Source organism: Cotesia typhae, unplaced genomic scaffold (genome assembly GCF_013202065.1).
Source record: "Cotesia typhae breed Kobodo isofemale line unplaced genomic scaffold, CoteBio_Ctyphae contig_4, whole genome shotgun sequence".
NCBI lineage: Eukaryota > Metazoa > Arthropoda > Insecta > Hymenoptera > Braconidae > Cotesia > Cotesia typhae.
In genome coordinates this window covers 2,286,391-2,305,526 of record NW_027423748.1, presented here as the reverse complement: position 1 = coordinate 2,305,526, position 19,136 = coordinate 2,286,391, and the positions used below count along the sequence as shown (strand labels likewise).

Here is a 19,136-nt window from a genome sequence, read left to right as displayed (position 1 = left end):
TGTGTGTGTGTGTGTGTGACTCGTTTATAACTTTTGAACGACTGAACCGATCGGAACGAACTAAACGGTGTTCTAAAGAGTTCCCTAGAACTTAGATTTCCCGAGAATTTGAACCGATTCGGACTGATAGATTTTAAGAAATCTTGAAAAATCTCAAAAAAAAAAATAAGAAAAAAATCATTTTTGAAAGTGGTTTTTTGAAATATCTTTTAAACGGTTCTATGGATCAACTTCAAAAACTTGTCTTTCAAGCTTGAAAAACCACGCCGATCGTCGCTAATCTGGTCAAATCGGTTGATTCGTTCGAGAGATATCGTGAACGAAAGAAAACCAAAAAAAGTGTTTTTTTGGAATTACTCCAAATTTCCTAGTTTTATCAATTCAAACTTGAAGATTCATCATGAAACTAAAAAAATTGCGTCAAATTCTGTCAACCGCGTGAAAATCGGTTGATTTATTGAAAAGTTAGTGCGGTTTGAAAATTTAAAGAATATTGTTCTATGATACTTCTATCAGACTTCTAAGCTTGAAGAGCACAAAATTACACATCAATTGTATTTTTGAGCTCGAAGAGCTCAAAAACATCATTAGTGCAGTTTTATGCACCTAGGCATGGAATTAGCGGGAAGTTGCACGGATGGCCTTCAGGGTCTACCGTATTCCTAATTTTTGTAATTAAGAATGGGCTTAAATTTCCAAGTTAATGGCTTAAATCAGCTGTTTACTTCTTCTTGGTTCTTAAAAAATTTCAAATTAATTTTCACTAATATTTAGCGATTAAACGCATGATGTTAAACTTACGTTTTTATGACATACAATGATGGCATTAATATTACGTAATATTGTAGTTTATATATGATGTTAGTTGTACGTAATATCTGAGTCATTTCCGTGATATCATAAAGAAGTAATAGACTTATTCCAGTATGATCCCGATAAAAAACGTTTGGATCCAAGCATATATAATTGGATCTAAACAGTCAGATATGCTCGGATCCAAATTTTGGCGTGATCCAAACGGATCCAAACAGATCTGACAATATACAAAGAGATCCAAATAGATCTTACTATATCCAAGAGTGTCTAGGTATATCTAAACTGATCTTAAAATATCGAGATAGATTCAAGTAGATCTCACTATATCCTAAAATATCCAAGCATATCCAAGCAGATCTTTGTGAACGTCGATCTTCAAAATAATTTACCTCAAATTACATTTTAAAAAATTTCACAACATGAAAATGAATACAAGTATAATAAGTATATTAAACTTTAAACCATTTTAATTATAAATCTACTCACATTTTATTGTTATCAACTCTAAATACTTTTAACGAACATATATAACTCTTATTAAGTAATTGATATTTACTCACATTTTATTGTTATCAACTCTAAATACTTTTAACGAACATATATAACTCTTATTAAGTAATTGATATTTACTCACATTTTATTGTTATCAACTCTAAATACTTTTAACGAACATATATAACTCTTATTAAGTAATTGATATTTACGTATAAAATATAAATGAATATTTTAAAACCATTGATGACACTTATTTATTTTATTTCTTTATTATGATATTCCGCTTATCTTTATTGAAATATTCAGCTTATATGGTTTGAATAACGTAAGTCAAAATTAGCAGTAAGAAAAAAGAAAACGTTTAAAAAACTAAATAATCGATAAAACATTAATATTTTAGTTATCAAATTAACGTGTGTCAGAAAGGGTAAATCATAATTTACGGTGCAGTGGGTGGTTTTATCTGAAGATTTTTCGCATGTTCTCGTTTAATTTCGCCAATGCGCTGGGTCATTGATCTCTTGATTTCACTTTCATTATAAGGTGTTGATTCGCCATTTTTAATTTTTTTTTTCCAGCCATGCTCCTTTGAATAGTTTAATGCATACTCTAGAATAGAATAAACTTGATTAAGGTAGTTGTCGTGGTTAAGGCATAGCGTCAGAAAATTCTAAATTTTTGTATACTTATTAAGGACATGGTGATACAATTACCCTTAAAATTTGAAGTCGATTGACCGCTTATAACCCGAGATAAATTCAATTAAAAATTGGATATTTAACATTGACTGCATACGCTCTCTGCAGTTCTGTACCAGTTTTTTAGTTATAAAAAAAAAAACTAATTGTCAGAAACTTTCAAAAAACTGACAGTCTTTTAATGTATTTGTTGTGAGTTAAAAAAAATTTTTTTTTTAATTTTTGACCGTCTAATTATTTATATACAACGGATTAAAGTTCAAAAATTTATGAAAAAGTATACATAGAGTATATCTCTATATATGAATACTGTATAGTTTACGTCTCCGCGGGTACAGTCTTGTGTAAAAATCATGGATTACTTAGCTTACAAATTCATATACTTTTGCGGCGCGTATAATCTCTAATTTTTTGACAATATTGTACCACGACAACTACCTTAATCACTATTACTATTTATTTAATTAAACAATTCATCAACCTGCGGAATTAAATCAAAGTTCCATTGCACTTATTAGAGCTTACTTATTATAGCCGTTTTAGCTGCATGGTGAAGCGGTTCTACTTTTTTCTTGTTTTTCTCAGGGCCTTGTGCGCGAGCAGCTTGACCACTGAATGTACAACGTAATAGCTCTTCTTGTTTAAAAATCCCTTCCATCAAACAACGTGCTAAGACCGTCGCTTCCCCACTGTCTTGACCAATATCTAATTTTTTTTTTTATGCAAAAGATATTTGGCACAAATTCAATCATCTACAACAAAAATATATCAATGATAATGCAAAGTAGAGACTATACTAAATCTTAATATGTCAATCGAACGCCAAATAAGAAATCAACAATAAAAGTTAAATTGAAATTAAATTTTATGAGTTAATTAATCTAATACGTAATATCATTTCAGTCAGAAAACTATTAGCGCAAAGAGAAATTATTTTGAATTTTAATATTGAAGTAATAAATCAAATTTAGAAAATTTTGGAGTTTGATCAAAAAAATATATACCATGCATGGCTAAATTTTTTGAAAATCGTAAATACAAGAATAATTGAAGTAATTGAATTTCTCAAAAGTATAACAAACTCAATAAATGTCTGGAAAGAATAAGTTTCAAAAATTTATATTAACGTTTAACATACTTTTTCTCCATGATTAGGGCCTAAAAGTTGAATATTCTCATCATAATATTCTGGTTGCGTTGCTTCAATATCAGTTTTATTTTTACTCTTATTGCCCAAATTATCTTCAATAGCTGAAGCACCAATTTCTTTTTCACCAGCTGACTTTTCTTTTTCTCCAAGTTCATCAGCTAAAGAATTATTTTCAGCTTCAGTTTCAGTTTTGTCATTCTCGCCTAAAGTACTCTCACCGCCGGTATCATCAGATTTAGAAGTGTCCATGAATGGATCTTCAGTAGATGAATTAAAAGACTCGGTCTCCGAAGATGAAGATTTATTTTTTCTTTTGGAAGTTATCGCTAACCCAGGACTTTTATTTTTCACATTAGAAGATTCTAATAAAAATAAAAAATTTATGTAATAATAACAATTCATTATAACTATTTGAAGTTAATCATAAATTTGACAATCATTTTTAAAAGATTATGAATAGATTTTGTATATAACAGTCGAGCAATTTTTAAACTACATTCAAAAAAAAAAGTAGCCGAAAAAATAAACTAGAAAAAAAATGTGATGTCCAAAGTACATAAATTTTTATTGCGACTTACTTCTTTCATCATCCATTTTTTTTTGCAGATCTAAATACATTCTCTTATAGTCTTCTTGAGTAAGACTGTTTTCTTGTGAAGAACTTTGGTTAGCTTCCAGATTTTTGGGCTCGGTTTTTTTACGTGGCTCCTTCTAATAAGAGAAATAAATAATATAATTAATCATTACATAGTAGCATGCAAAAAAAAAATAAATGCTAATGATGTGACATAAAAAAGAGAAAGTCTGACGATTTTTGATTTTAATAAAGAGGAAAATATAAACATATATTCATGAGAGTGAATGAGAAAAACATGTAATAATACAGAATTATAAAAGAATAAATAATTAAGGAGAAATATTAAAAAAAAAAGTTCATGCAAATTTTTTAATCTTTTATGTGTGCATTTTCTTATTTTTAACTCATTACATTTTAATGACTTGGTTTTTTTAGTCTGAAAGCTCATAAATATTTTCTAAATTCAGTCATATATGTTTATAAAATAAATTTAAGCGTATAACAGATTATAGATTTGACATATATCCAAAAATATTGACAAAATTTTCAAGTCTTTAACAACTATTTTTTGAACACAAATAAAAAATTTATCTGAAGCCTATTTTTGCTTTTATAATTTAAATTCTCAACATATTAAACAAATTGTAAAATATTTGCATGCTTACTACTTTTTTTACTGGGGTTTCCAACTTATGAGAGCGTTTATCATCTTCCTTAGCTGACACTTTTGATGAATTTCTTTTTCGACCTTGACGACATTTTTCATCGGACAGTTCTGCTTTTTTGTCAAATTTGAGTTTATCAAGTTTTCTATTTCTAGGCTTTGTGAGTTCTACCCATTTAGCATCTATCTCATCGTCATTTCCTACAGTTATAAAAAACAACAAAAGTATATTAGTCATAAATTTAAACTAAATTTTATAAGGTTACTTGATACAGACGTGAACAAAGATAAACCTGAAGATCCGGATGTTGTCGCAGAAAATTTTTAAAATAATGCAGGTTTGAAAAAATAGTTGTCGCAACGTTTGGATCTTCAAGTACATTGTACATTGTACATTTGTAATATTTTTTGATAAAATCCTAATAAAAAAATTCTTACCTGAATAAAAACGATTTTACCATAGCAAACTTTTTTTTGTAGTAAAACATAATAGTATCATCCTCTCCGGCTGATACTTCATCGTCTTGAATGACATCTTTATCATGCACTAGACAATACGAATTGTCATCATCGCACGAAATAATAAACATTTTAGAGGTTTAATTTATAACCACCAATGTTCTAAATTTTGAATTTTTAATAACTGCAATTATTTATTTCAAACCAAAAATGTAATCAACTTGGAAATTCAATGAACAATAAAACGCAATATTAAACAATAACTGATTTAATTAAACGCCATTTTAGAAATGAACTATAGTGCTTATGCAAAATAGGCAATACACTATACACGCAAGTATGAGTTTCGGAAAGGTTCGGTTTGTGGAGATCGGGTATTTTCGTAACACGCGAATATACTGTATGTATAGTCTATTATTCAATAACACAGACGCCATCTTTTCCGTACTGGATTGTAAGTTCATGATGTTGGAGTAAATTTTTCATTTTCTTTTAACAACTCAAAATTTATTAAAAAGTCATTATTGTGATTTATAATAGTAAAAATGCTATAATAATCAAATAGATGAAATAATTGAATTTTGTGATAAACTGCACTGATAGATATTTGAGTGTAAATACAGGTCGTGATTGACCTCGTGTTAAGTTTGAATCTTAAGTTGAGAATTATACATAAGATAATTTTGATTTCAAGTGAAAATTCAATTATTTTTCCAATTTAACGGAAAATAATAAAATACAATAATTGTATAGTAGCAAACTATGTCGTCCTCAGATGATAATAGATCGTCACCTCCAAGAAAAAAGTATAAACTTTATAATTTAAATGCATCACATCCGGTATGTATATATACAAGATTTAACTAATTTATTTTATTTAATGTAACAGAAACATAATAGACACTATTTCTAAGTATCCTTGATATTTATTTTTGTAATAACTTTAAATTAACCTTTGGAGTATTTACGTTTTCAACACGATATTTTTTATCGACTAGATAAAATTTTTTACTCAAATTAAAATGATGAATACATCTTGAATCTTGATGTATATTATTTTATTTTTTACACAAAATAAATTTATTCTTATCGTTTTGTTTTTAGATACCTCTACGGACTTTGTATAGGATTAACGAGAAGAAAGCTAGAACAGATGAAAAGTAGCTCCTTATTCACTCAAATAATTCAGCTGTTTCACAAAATTTAAATATTTATGATAATTATGAAAACTGTCTTGGAGCGGATATTTTTTCAGAAAATGATATTTCAAGTGATAGCGGAAGTTCTTCTGAAGACCACGAAAATTCGAGTAGCAATTCCAATAATAATCAGTCTGCTAGCGACACTGAGCTAGATAATTATTTATCTGACCACGACGATGATGATAATATTTACAGTGATAATGATCATGAAACTATCTCACAAATTAATGACAACGAAATTTCAAATCTCAACACTGAGAGAGCAAGTTTATTGATGCTACATGAAAATAGCTCAATCTCTGTAGACCAATGTGTTTTTGATTTGCTCGATTATTATATTAAACATAATATTAGCAAATCAGCTTTGGCCGAAACTTTAAAAATGCAGCTTAATATTCTGCCACAAGATAACAAAATGCCTAAATCAGTTTATAAATTGTTTCAATATGTACATAAGATTGCAACTCCATGTAGAACTTTCAAGCATTACTATTGTAAAATATGTATAAGCTATATTGGAAGTGATTCTAGAATATTGAAATGTTTATCATGTAATGCTAATGTAGATAGAAATGCTTTTTTTTTTTTTAATTTGACATTATTAGTCAAATTCAATATTTATTTGAATATCGTCAATTGAGAAAAAAATTAAATAAGCCAACTTTACGAACAAATAGTGTAATTAGTGACATTGTTGATGGTTCTGAGTACATCAGAGTAAACTCTCGACTGAATAGAGGTGAATATGACTTGACATTAGTTTTAAATACTGATGGGCTTTCGTTGGTTAAGAGTTCAAAAAGTCATTGCTGGCCACTATTATGCACTATCGTAGAGCTTCCTTACTATTTAAGAGAATCGCACATTATAAATTTAGGTCTTTGGCTTGATAAGGACTTGAAGCCACCTATGAATATTTTTTTAAAACCTCTGAGCTTGAAGATTCAAAATGCATTTGAGAGTGGTATTGATTGGATCGATCCAGAAACTAAGGAACGTATGACTTCGAAAATCGTTGCTCCATTATTTATTGCTGATGCTCCAGCGAGAGCAAGTCTTCAAAAAGTTCTAAACTTCAACGGTCATTATGGTTGTAATATTTGCGAAGTGCGAACAGTCAAGTCTAAACGATTAGCAACGAAAAAAAAACGTGTTCGCATATACCCAGCTGATAGCAATGCCAGATTACGAGATGGTGAAAGAATGATAAAACAAGTTGAACAGTTAAGAGCATTTCAACAGCAAGTTCCACACTTACGAAAGACCCATGTACGAGGGGTAGTTGGGGAATCTATACTCTGTACTTTACCTCTACTTAACTTAGGTACATGTCTGGTACCAGAGTATATGCACTCGGTTTTACTTGGAGTTGTAAAACAGCTTTTTAATATTTATACAAATAAATCGGGCCCTTGGAGCATCAAGAACTCAATGTCAGAAATAAATGATTTCATAAAATATTCGTCCACCGGCATACTTCAATCGATTGCCTAGATCACTAGCGCAAATTACATACTTCAAAGCATCTGAATATTATAATTTGATATTATTTTATGCGCTTCCAGCTCTTAGAGATTATCTACCACAACGTTATCTACAACATCTACTAACTCTTATTATTGCTCTATTTAATTTACTGCAAAATGAAATTACAGAAGATGATCTTCAAGAAGCAGAGAGTTTACTCGAAATATTTATCAACGAGGTACCGATTCTTTTCAGTGACCGAGAACTTACGTATAATATGCATCAACTGAAACATCTCGTTTTATGTGTTAGACGTTGGGGACCTTTGCAATCTACATCAGCTTTTTGTTTTGAGAATTATAATGGCTACATAGCCAGCAGTGTACATGGCAATAAAAATATGAGCCAGGAAATAGTTAACAATGTAACCATTGCACAAGGTATTTGTATTCTAAAAAATCGTGTAGCGTCGCAAAACAACGACATACTTGAAACAAATTCATCAACAAACTATGAGCTTCTAGGTAAATGTATGAAAACACAATTACTTCAATTAAATGAATTAGAAAAATCATTATTGATTTCAGATGGGATAGATCTAAAATCTACAAATTTTTATACGCGTGCTAAAATTAACTGTGACATTTATACGTCTAATTTTTACAAGGAAACTAAAATAAATAACTCCAATGTAAAAATAAAGATGAATAACTGTATATTATATGGGCTAATAAGATATTTTTTTGAAATACAAAATGAATTTTATATAATTTTACAAACTTTGAAAGTTGAACATGAAAAAATTTTCTTCCATTTTAAAACAAAGGCCAAAGTAAAACATATAATTCCTGTTAAACAAATAAACGATTATCAACTTATCAAATTATCAGATTTAGAATCAATCTCTCAGGTTATTAAAGTAGGTGACTATATTTGCAAAAGACCAAATTTGTGGAAACAAGTTTGGTGACTCATCATTTTTGTTTTTAATAGATGAATCAATAATTTATATCCAAATAATAAAATATTTCATTTAATGCAAAAAACATTTACGTGATACATAATTGTGTATTTATTATTTTACCTTTTCACCTGCATGTTAAATTAGTTAAACTCGATTAGTTACATATAATTGTTAATCTCAATATTTTAAGACAACAACTTTTCCAAAAAGTTGCGTACCACAAAAAAAAATAATAGTCGTAAACTTCGATCCACTACCTGAAAATAAATTTATTAAATATGTGATAGTATATATTTTAGATAATATATTATAATTTGCATTTTCTTGCATGGTTATTGTCCATTTCCTAACGTTAATTGGATATTCACGTATATTTATACAAAAAACCCTCTATTTTACGTCTTATTCCCAAGAAAACGTCGGCAGTTCAACGATTCAGGATACTTATATATGTTTAAATCTGAGTATATCTGCTTGGATATAAATCTTTATATCTGCCTATTTATAGTTGGATCTCAGTAGATATACTTATATATGCTTAGATCTCATTATATCTGCTTAAATATAAATCTTTATATGAGCTCACGTATAGGTAGATCTGAGTAGATATACTTATATATGTTTAGATCTGATTATATCTGCTTGGATATAAATCTTCATATGTGCTTATGTATAGCTGGATCTGAGTAGATATACTTATATATGTTTAGATCTGATTATATCTGTTTGGATATAAATCTTTATATGTGCTCATGTATAGTTAGATCTGAGTAGATATACTTATATAGGTTTAGATCTGATTATATCTGCTTGGATATAAATCTTCATATCTGCCCATTTATAGTTGGATCTCAGTAGATATGATAATATATGCTTATATCTAGCGAGATCAAAAATTTGGATGTATTTAGATATAAACAGATATATCGAGATCCACTCATATATGATTGGATCCAAACGTTTTTCATCGGGATGTGAAAATTATATCATAAGACAGGTCAATTTTACGTCATATTTACGAAAAATATTGTGAGATTCCAATGGCTTATAAATGACGTCATATTACAGTCATGTGTTCACTGGATACTGATAATTTCTTCTAACTGTTGCCCTTTCCCTCTACCAACATTTACATTGATCATTTATCTGAAGTACGTATAACCTCTTTTGTAATGTTTACTTACTGGACGTCTAATCTAGTGAACTTATGTAATGTATTTTGTTGCTATAAAATAAATATCTAACAAAGGAAGCGAAAGCTAGGTACACGAATGGGCGTCTGAACCAATTAGTCTACTAAATATTGCTGTGAAGTTTTCATCTAAATCAGATTACAAAGAAGCAAAGATATAGCTGAATTTAAGATACAATACTGCCAAGTCAATTACTGGAACCCAAAAAATTCATTCCATTATTCCGAAAGATGATAAAACTGTACAAGTTACAGAGTATTCTAGTTCAATTTATGATCGCAGACGTAAAATTGACAAAAAATCACGCAAATAAATGAAGACTTTCCTTATTTTTGTTTATTATTAGGCTTTTTTAATTATTAACTATTTTCTATGCTTGTTATAATCTATATATATATATATATATATATATATATATATATATATATATATATATATATATATATATATATATATATATATATATATATATATATATATATATTTATTCTAATTATTTTACGAAATTTGTTCTTAAACATTTTGTTGATTATTTTTAATATTCGGTTGAATTAATTCTTAAACTTTGTTAAATCTAATTACTTAAGTTTTGGCTGAACTACGAGTACTTAAGGGGTTATATCCACTTGCGAGGCAGAAAAAACGCGTTTTTTTGTGAATTTTTTCCAAAGAGGTATTTTATTTTATACATTAATGGAAAAAATGTACTTAAACAGAATTTAATGTGCTTTAACAATCGGCGGTGTATTTAAAAAAATATTGGATCCCCTAGCTCCTGTAGATGATCTGCAGAGAGACCTCCAAAAAAAAGTGCTTGGCGGTGAACAAGATATCTCTGGTCCAAATTATCTGAAAATCAAAAACCAAAAATATTTAGTTTTGTAATAAATAAGTACAGGTAATGATCGAAGGTCTAGTCAAAATTTTGATTTTTGACAAAATGGCGGCCGTTAAAAAAAAAAATTCAGTTTTTCATGAAAATTTTTCACTTCAAAGTGGTTTAAAAAATCGAAATTATTGTCCAAAACCTTATTCCTTCGATCATTACCTGAAAAATATATCTGAGTAAGTCGTGTGAAAATTTTAAACCGATCGGTTTAGCGGTTTCGGAAAAATTTTGTTCACCGACTCTGAAAACACGGTTTTGAGATAAACGTGTTTAAAGTTTCGGGAACGATTTACACTAAATTAAAAATTTTTTTTTTCAACTTACATCGTGTCATCTATTCCAGCACCATAAGAGGAACCCTCTGCTTCGTCGTTTGCCTCCAAAATGTTTAGTTGTTGTTGTCTACGAGCCATTCTCCCCTCGCGCGTCGACCCTGGCGCTCTTGCGTCCAAAATTGAGATGCGCTCTGCGTCCTCTTTACTCACGTAGGAATGAGCATTGTGTCCAAGTGATAATCCCATAGCACTTATATAATAAAGAAGAGATGTTTTACCTTCATTAAAGACCCCGGCTGCAATGTTTACAGCTATTTCCACAATTTTAGAGCCAGCTGGAATAACTTCTGGAGTTATTTTCCATATCAGCTGATTATAACTTTCATTATTGTTCTGGGTAAAACCACCAACGCATCGTTCCAATAATTTTTTGTTACTTAGATCTTCGTAAATTGGAAAAATAGCTGTTGCAACATCAGGTGGTAAGTCCTCATAATCATGTTTATAGCTGGGCAAAGTTCCCAAGGCTCGCGCTTTTTGCTACGAACACCACGAGTTTCCTCCTATAGGACAATTATCATACTGGTTTCTCAGCTAATTTTACGAGGCATTTTTTACTTTAATTAATTAAACTATACACACTGAGAAATATACAGGGTGTCTCAGAAGTCGTGAGCCACCGGACAGGGTGTGGTAGAAAATTGGATTCTGAATAGAAAAGTCCTTTACCATTTTTCGATCAGACCCATAGAAAAATTACTACAAATTTATGAAAATAGACCAATGAGGAGCGCGGTTTAGCGGCAGAACGGTAGGCGCAAGAGCGAGCGAGTGGAAGCGCGACAGGCAATGAGTGCGCGCTCGCTTGCACACGTGTGATATCATTGCTCAGTTATAGCGGGATGCCCGCATGCAATAATAATGATCAATGATACTCCTGTAAATAAAAAAAAATTAATATTAGAAAAATCATCCCATAGACAGCCCCATAAAATAAAAAATGTGCGATTTTTTGATAATTAAAACTCAAATTTTCGGTGTTACCGAAAAATGAAAAAAAAAAAAAAAAAAAGCCAACAGTCATATTCAATGATACCCCTGTAATTAAAAAAAAAAAAAAGAAAAGTTATAAAAGTACCCCATACACTCTGAGATACAGCCCCATAAAGCCAAAAATTTGCGATTATTTAATGATGAAATTCAAATGATCAGTGTGCACTTGACGTTAAAAAAAAAAAGCAATAAAAATAATCAGTGACACTACTGTAGACCAAAAAAATTGAAAAAAATAAAAAACTACCCCATAGACAGGGAGATACAGCCCCGTAAAGCCGAAAATTCGCGATTATTTAATAATGAAATTCAAATGATCAGAGTGCACTTGAAGTGAAAAAAAAAAGCAATAAAAATAATCAGTGACACTACAGTAGGTGAAGAAAATTTTTAAAAATATAAAACTACCCCATAGACAGGGAGATACAGTCCCATAAAGCCAAAAATTGTGCGATATTTCAATAATTAAAATAGAAATTTTCGACGACTACTCAAAATTTCAAATAAAAATCTAGGACTAATAGTTAACTATACCCATGACAATCAGAAAAAAATTAAAAATTACAAAAACCACCCCATAGACACTAAGATACAGCCTAATAAAGCCGAGTATTTCGGGATTATTTAACATAAAAATTAAAATATTCACAGTGCATTCGAAATAGAAAAAAAATACCAATCAAAATTATCAGTGGTACTTTTGACCATCAGACAAATTTAAAAAATTGTAAAAACACCCCATAGATACCGAAATATGACTTGATAACGCACAAAAATCGGGATTGCTTAGAAATTAAAATTCAAATTATTGGTGCCCATTGAAAATCAACAATGTTGTTGTTAAATGGACACCGAGAATTTCAATTTCAATTACTAACAAATCACAAATTAGCGGATTTATGGGGTCCTATCTCGCCGTTAATGGGGTGTTTTTTTGAAATCTTATTTTTTTTTTGCTTACAAGAGTATATCTGAAAATGAGTTTTCATACTTTTCATTTATTTTCAACGGACACCGAGAAGTAGCATTTTAATTACTAAAAAATCACAAATTTTCAGCTTAATGGGATCATAATTCGGAATTTGCGGGGTGGTTTTTTAAATAATAATTTTTTTCGATACACAGGAGTTTAATCGATAAGTACAAAAGGTTTCTTTTGTTGATTTTCAATGGGCACCAATAATTTGAATTTTAATTTCTAAGCAATCCCGATTTTTGTGCGTTATCAAGTCATATTTCGGTATCTATGGGGTGTTTTTACAATTTTTTAAATTTGTCTGATGGTCAAAAGTACCACTGATAATTTTGATTGGTATTTTTTTTCTATTTCGAATGCACTGTGAATATTTTAATTTTTATGTTAAATAATCCCGAAATACTCGGCTTTATTAGGCTGTATCTTAGTGTCTATGGGGTGGTTTTTGTAATTTTTAATTTTTTTCTGATTGTCATGGGTATAGTTAACTATTAGTCCTAGATTTTTATTTGAAATTTTGAGTAGTCGTCGAAAATTTCTATTTTAATTATTGAAATATCGCACAATTTTTGGCTTTATGGGACTGTATCTCCCTGTCTATGGGGTAGTTTTATATTTTTTTAAAAATTTTCTTCACCTACTGTAGTGTCACTGATTATTTTTATTGCTTTTTTTTTTTTTTTCACTTCAAGTGCACTCTGATCATTTGAATTTCATTATTAAATAATCGCGAATTTTCGGCTTTACGGGGCTGTATCTCCCTGTCTATGGGGTAGTTTTTATTTTTTTCAATTTTTTTGGTCTACAGTAGTGTCACTGATTATTTTTATTGCTTTTTTTTTTTTAACGTCAAGTGCACACTGATCATTTGAATTTCATCATTAAATAATCGCAAATTTTTGGCTTTATGGGGCTGTATCTCAGAGTGTATGGGGTACTTTTATAACTTTTCTTTTTTTTTTAATTACAGGGGTATCATTGAATATGACTGTTGGCTTTTTTTTTTTTTTTTTTTCATTTTTCGGTAACACCGAAAATTTGAGTTTTAATTATCAAAAAATCGCACATTTTTTATTTTATGGGGCTGTCTATGGGATGATTTTTCTAATATTAATTTTTTTATTTACAGGAGTATCATTGATCATTATTATTGCATGCGGGCATCCCGCTATAACTGAGCAATGATATCACACGTGTGCAAGCGAGCGCGCACTCATTGCCTGTCGCGCTTCCACTCGCTCGCTCTTGCGCCTACCGTTCTGCCGCTAAACCGCGCTCCTCATTGGTCTATTTTCATAAATTTGTAGTAATTTTTCTATGGGTCTGATCGAAAAATGGTAAAGGACTTTTCTATTCAGAATCCAATTTTCTACCACACCCTGTCCGGTGGCTCACGACTTCTGAGACACCCTGTATAAACTGAGCACAAACACAACTTGTCCACGTGAAAGATCACTTCTAACTGATGAGTTCACATATTTTTAACCTAAAATTCCTCAACATAGGTTTCAGGTATAAACTAGATCTTTTGTATTATTATATTAGGGTCCCAAACACAATATAAGTCGAGAACAAAAGGGTAGAAGCTACCAGAAACAGCTGCTACTCCGGCTCGTGCTCCGCCTACTTTCGAACGCTCGGAGACGTTCTTACTAATACGCTCATATCTCCGAAACTAATTGTCGGATCGATTTGAAATTTTCAGAGAATATTCTTGAATATATGTACATTCAGAAAATGAAAAAAAAATCGATTTTTTGAAAATCACAAGTGGATATAACCCCTTCAATTTTGTTAAAATTAATTACTTAAATTTTTGCTTAAATTTTATTACTTAAATTTTGATTAAACTTTTGATTGTGACCGAACGCAAAATGGCGTTGACCTTCAGCCGACATAAGGCCTGGTTGATGCTGCTTCACCGAGAAATTATTTAGACGTGTTTATTGTACCTGGAGTTTCCTTGGGGTTTTTGCCTCAAATCTCTCGACGCTGTAACTCCTGGATTTCTCGTCTTCTTTTCAATTTTCTCTTCGGTGAGGTGTTGTTTTGGCGTAAAGTCTTTGATCACCACTTCGTCGAGTTCTCCTCAGATAATATTTTTTTCTAGAACAACAAATTGGCATTAGAATATATATTAAATTAAATAAACTTAAGCGAGCTAACATTCGACCTAGCACGCATTAAATTTATCAAGATTCATTGCCTCGTCCCACTAGAGCGAGCGAATAAAAAATAATTACCTGACTAAAACCTTTCGCGATGCTGTTAGTTCGATCGTTCGATCACAATGAAATTTTACCAAAATTTGTTGGTTCGTTTCTTCTTCACTCCGTCTTCCCCACTCTCTCTCTCTCCCTCGGCGCCGGCGCTACCACCTCGGGGACTTACTCACTAGCTTACAACTATTGGCGCGAGTACTTCGGAGCACAGCGCTCTGGGGAATCGGTCGATAACTAACTGACTCGGATCGGAGACCTCCGGATAAAGAAGGCCCCGTGTACTCCGTTAAAATATATCTCTGGAACTATTAGAGCTAAAGACTTAAAATTTGGTAGGAATATTCTTTTCACCGAGTAGAGGTCAGCTAAAAACGGATTTTACAAAATTCAACCCTCAAGAGGGGTTGCGGGGGCGTTAATTAAAACAAATTTTTATCTTTCAATCTATAGCTTTTATAACTCAAAAACTTGACCAAAACATTTTTTTTTAGCATCTTTGAGCTTACTAAGAAGTAATTTTATGATGTTTTGCCCCCAGAGGGCTGTGCGGGGACGTTAAAAATAAAAAAAAAAAACGTTCTTTCCAATCTGTAGCTTTTGGAACTCTGAAACTTGGCCAGAATATTTTTTTTGGCATCTTTGAGTTTACTAAGAACTAATTTTATGATATTCTACCCCAAGGGGGCTGTGCGAGGGCGTTAAAAATTTAAAAAAAAATTTATATCTCTACATATATAGGAAATTTTCTATAGAAATAGTCACTCATCACGGAATCTCTGGAACTATAAGACCTAAAGACTTAAAATTTCGCAGGAATATTCCTTTCGCCGAGTAGAGGTCAGCTAAGAACGGATTTTATGAAATTCCTCCCACAAGGGCGGTTGCGGAGGCGTTAACAATAAAAAATTTCCGTTTTTAAACTATAGCTCCTATCGACTTTAAATCGGGTAGGAATTTTCCGTAAGAAATGTAGAAATGATATATAAACGAATTTTACGATATCTCACCCACAGAAGGCCGCGGAGGTAGGTATTAACTATGAAAATTTTACAAGCTATAACTCCTATAGACTCCAAATTTAATAAGAGTCGTCTACATGTGATACACAAATAATCTAAAAACGGATTTTACACCGAATCACCTCCAGTAAAGATTGCGAGGGTGAGTATTAACAATACAAAATCTTAATTTTCAAAATATAGTTTTAAAAAGCTGCAAATTTGGTAAGGATCTTTTATTTATCATGTAAAGATCATCTCAATATGGATTTTAATAAATTCTACTTCCGATAGCGATTGCGGGGGTTGGTGTTAGATTTTCAAATTTCAATTTCCAAACTGTCACTTCTACAGCCTCGAAATTAGGTAGGAATCTTTTATTTGTCATGAGATCATCTTAAAACGGATCTAAAAAAATTCTACTTTTGACAGGGATTGCAGAGGTGAGTGTTGAAATCTAAAATTTTAATTTTCAAACTGTAACTTTGGCAGACTCTAGACTTGGTAGGAATCTTTTTGTTTGATGTCAAGCTCAACTAAAAATGGATTTTCTCGAATTCTAACTCCATAAAAGATTGCGGAGGTGTCAACAATGAAAATCTCTCATTTGCAAGAAAATAGTATCTGTTGGACTGGAAATTTTGTTGGAACCTTTTATTTATAAGGTAGAAATCATCTCGAATAGGATCTTACGAAATTTCTCCCCCATATAGAAATGCGGGAGTGATAATTGTCAAACAATTCACATTCTTTAATACAGTTCCTATAGATATTAAATTCGATAGAATCTTAAGAGAGACAGGAAATTACAGGGATGTTCTCCAAAAGGTCAACGGATTCAAATATTTTTCTTTCTCAATAATTATATTTTCTTACAATAATCGTCTCTTTCGCAGCGGCAAAAAACTCATTGTAAGGTTTCCAAAATTTAACTTTTACATGAAGTTATTCAGTCGACGGACTGAGAATTTTACATACATTTTATTTTTGCTGATCACATAACCGATGAATTGTTCTTATTACGAGATCGATAGAGTGTAACAGATTAAAATAAATCCATTTTCTAAACACTTGAGATGTGGAAAATGAATTTGTTTATTTATTTTAAGAGAATTCATAAAAAACGTGTACTAATAATTTTTCATGAAAACTCAATGTCACGGAGGACATTTTAAAATTCGTTGCACTTTAAGCTAGGTAATTATTATGTCAATTACTATTCATTTTTGGAAAAAAGCCACGAGAATGTTAGAGTGATTGTACCAAGAAAGTTACAATGAACATTAGCTAGAATAACCACATGGATAAAAGATATAAGCCAATTTGATGGAATGTGGAACCTTTGCAAGTCAAAATAATACTTCAATTAAATTTCAACCCTAGCGGCTTCACCGCCACGGTTAGAATATGGCCTGAAAATCCGAAAAATACCTTTTTCTGCCGGTGAACTTACAGTGATTTTACCGACATTTGACCATTAATTCACCCGCATAGAACTATCATAAAAGTAGCTCATTACGGTCGATTCACCGTCTCATTATAGGAATCCGATGTAACGAAATAAGTGCATTCACCCAGAATAATCGATATTAAGCTCGTAAAATATTCGCGTAATCAGTGTAAAATCACATCGCCCAGACCGGGAGTCGAACTCGGATCATCTGATCAAAAGTCAAGAGATTTTCCTGTAATGCTATATGTTACGTTCCCAAATTTTGGGTGTAATTAATTAAAATTTGAATAATTTATTTAAATCCAGATTTTGACCTCATAGGATGTCAATAGACTCCAGGTGGGTCGTGTCACTGATTCCTCCGCGAAGTACTTTTTTTTATAATATAATAATTTTTAATTTATTTGTAAAATATATAATTTAATATTTTACTTTCTAATTTACCTGCCTACAGGTAGGTAATGGTTAGAGTGCCTGAACGCTGGCTAGCGCTCTGGGCGATTTCACCAGGGTGAGAACAGCTAATAAGCGCTCACACCCTGGGGGTAATAATTCGGATATCTAGAGGATAGGATACCTGAATGCTGGTTAGCGCTCTAGGTAAAGGAACCAGGTGGAACGCTGATAAGCGCTCTCAACCCTGGGTGAAGGTTTTAATAAGTACCCATTTTAATTGATTGACAATTAAATAAGTATTTATTAATAAAGGATTAGCAAGCTCAGCCTCGGACCAGCAGAGATTGCTCCTCTGCTAAGTCCTCGAACTGACTGTTCCAGAGGAAGTCTGGAGACAGAATGTGTATTACAATAATAATTACAATGAGTTTTTATAATGAATTTTTAGCGACGTTGCATCTCAAGTTACCCTATGTGAACATCAACGCAGTCCAAATCCCACAATGTAGACTGTTTAGTCTACTGGGCTGCGTTGACGTTCCAGAACAATTTCCGAGAACGTAACACTATACCAAACGTAAATTAAAAATGTCTTTGAATTACGATCTATTTTACGGATACTTAATGTTGATTTAACCGAACAAAAACAGTTTCACTGTTAAAAATTGCGCCAAGTCCACGTTCATAAAACTCATCTCAATAACATCTGCACTTTGCAAAAAAAATAAGACTCGTTACAATAATTTTCATTCTATACAAAAAAAAGTTAAATACAAAAAAATACCAAGAAACCGTCATAATGTTGAAAAAATTGAAAAAAATTTGTTGAAAATTTAAAAATTAAGAAAAAATTTTTTTATCGTACTTGGCGCGCGTCATTGAGTACCCCAAATTTTTTTAGGATACATGAACATCCTTTTAATGTTTCAACATTTATAAGTAAGTCAACCTATAAAATGCATAAATGTAATTAATGAAATATTATTTTATGATACGTTTAACAAAAGTTAGGTAAAATCAACATGGCATACGTATTTTATTTGAAATTTTTTAAATTCTCCGCACATCGTTTATGATTTCAATAAAACGCCCTCTCCTGTTCGGTTATGCAATTTGCTTACAAGTGAATACGCCTGCATACGTTGACTCTGTCGTGGAATCACTGCGAAAATTGAGTTGATTAAAAAAT

At 31.1% G+C, this 19,136-nt stretch overlaps 3 protein-coding genes across 18 annotated transcripts in view; 1 reads left to right on the top strand and 2 right to left on the bottom strand.

Moving 5' to 3' along the window:
- Mp (collagen XV/XVIII-type protein multiplexin) overlaps positions 1-19,136 on the top strand; it is a 622,917-nt gene that overhangs the window by 406,149 nt on the left and 197,632 nt on the right. The window lies entirely within an intron of this gene.
- On the bottom strand, positions 1,774-3,634 carry LOC141527723 (uncharacterized). 2 transcript variants are annotated; one of them, XR_012479233.1, is made up of 3 exons: positions 3,148-3,634; positions 2,535-2,761; positions 1,774-1,920 (listed from the first exon to the last, which is right to left on the bottom strand). XR_012479233.1 is itself a non-coding variant. In XM_074243350.1 (2 exons), exons 1-2 carry the CDS (start codon positions 3,559-3,561, stop codon positions 2,651-2,653), a joined length of 525 nt encoding a protein of 174 aa, XP_074099451.1. In that variant the 5' UTR covers positions 3,562-3,634; the 3' UTR covers positions 2,343-2,650. The 2 variants fall into 2 exon arrangements, 1 of the variants encoding a protein (XP_074099451.1); XM_074243350.1 differs by lacking the exon at positions 1,774-1,920 and having other exon boundaries at positions 2,343-2,761.
- Positions 10,519-17,568, bottom strand: LOC141527326 (uncharacterized). The gene is made up of 4 exons (XM_074242747.1): positions 17,563-17,568; positions 11,128-11,389; positions 10,899-11,049; positions 10,519-10,534 (listed from the first exon to the last, which is right to left on the bottom strand). Exons 1-4 carry the CDS (start codon positions 17,566-17,568, stop codon positions 10,531-10,533), a joined length of 423 nt encoding a protein of 140 aa, XP_074098848.1. The 3' UTR covers positions 10,519-10,530.

Excerpts from the sequence above, each read along its gene's own strand:
- LOC141527723 (XM_074243350.1), bottom strand. The coding sequence starts at position 3,561 with ATGAATTGTTATTATTACATAAATTTTTTATTTTTATTAGAATCTTCT. Across the intron at positions 2,762-3,147 it reads GCCCTAATCATGGAGAAAAA|ATGATTGAATTTGTGCCAAA; the intron begins GTATGTTAAACG and ends TTTTTGTTGTAG.
- LOC141527326 (XM_074242747.1), bottom strand. Across the intron at positions 11,050-11,127 it reads AGCCGGGGTCTTTAATGAAG|AGGACGCAGAGCGCATCTCA; the intron begins GTAAAACATCTC and ends ACGTGAGTAAAG.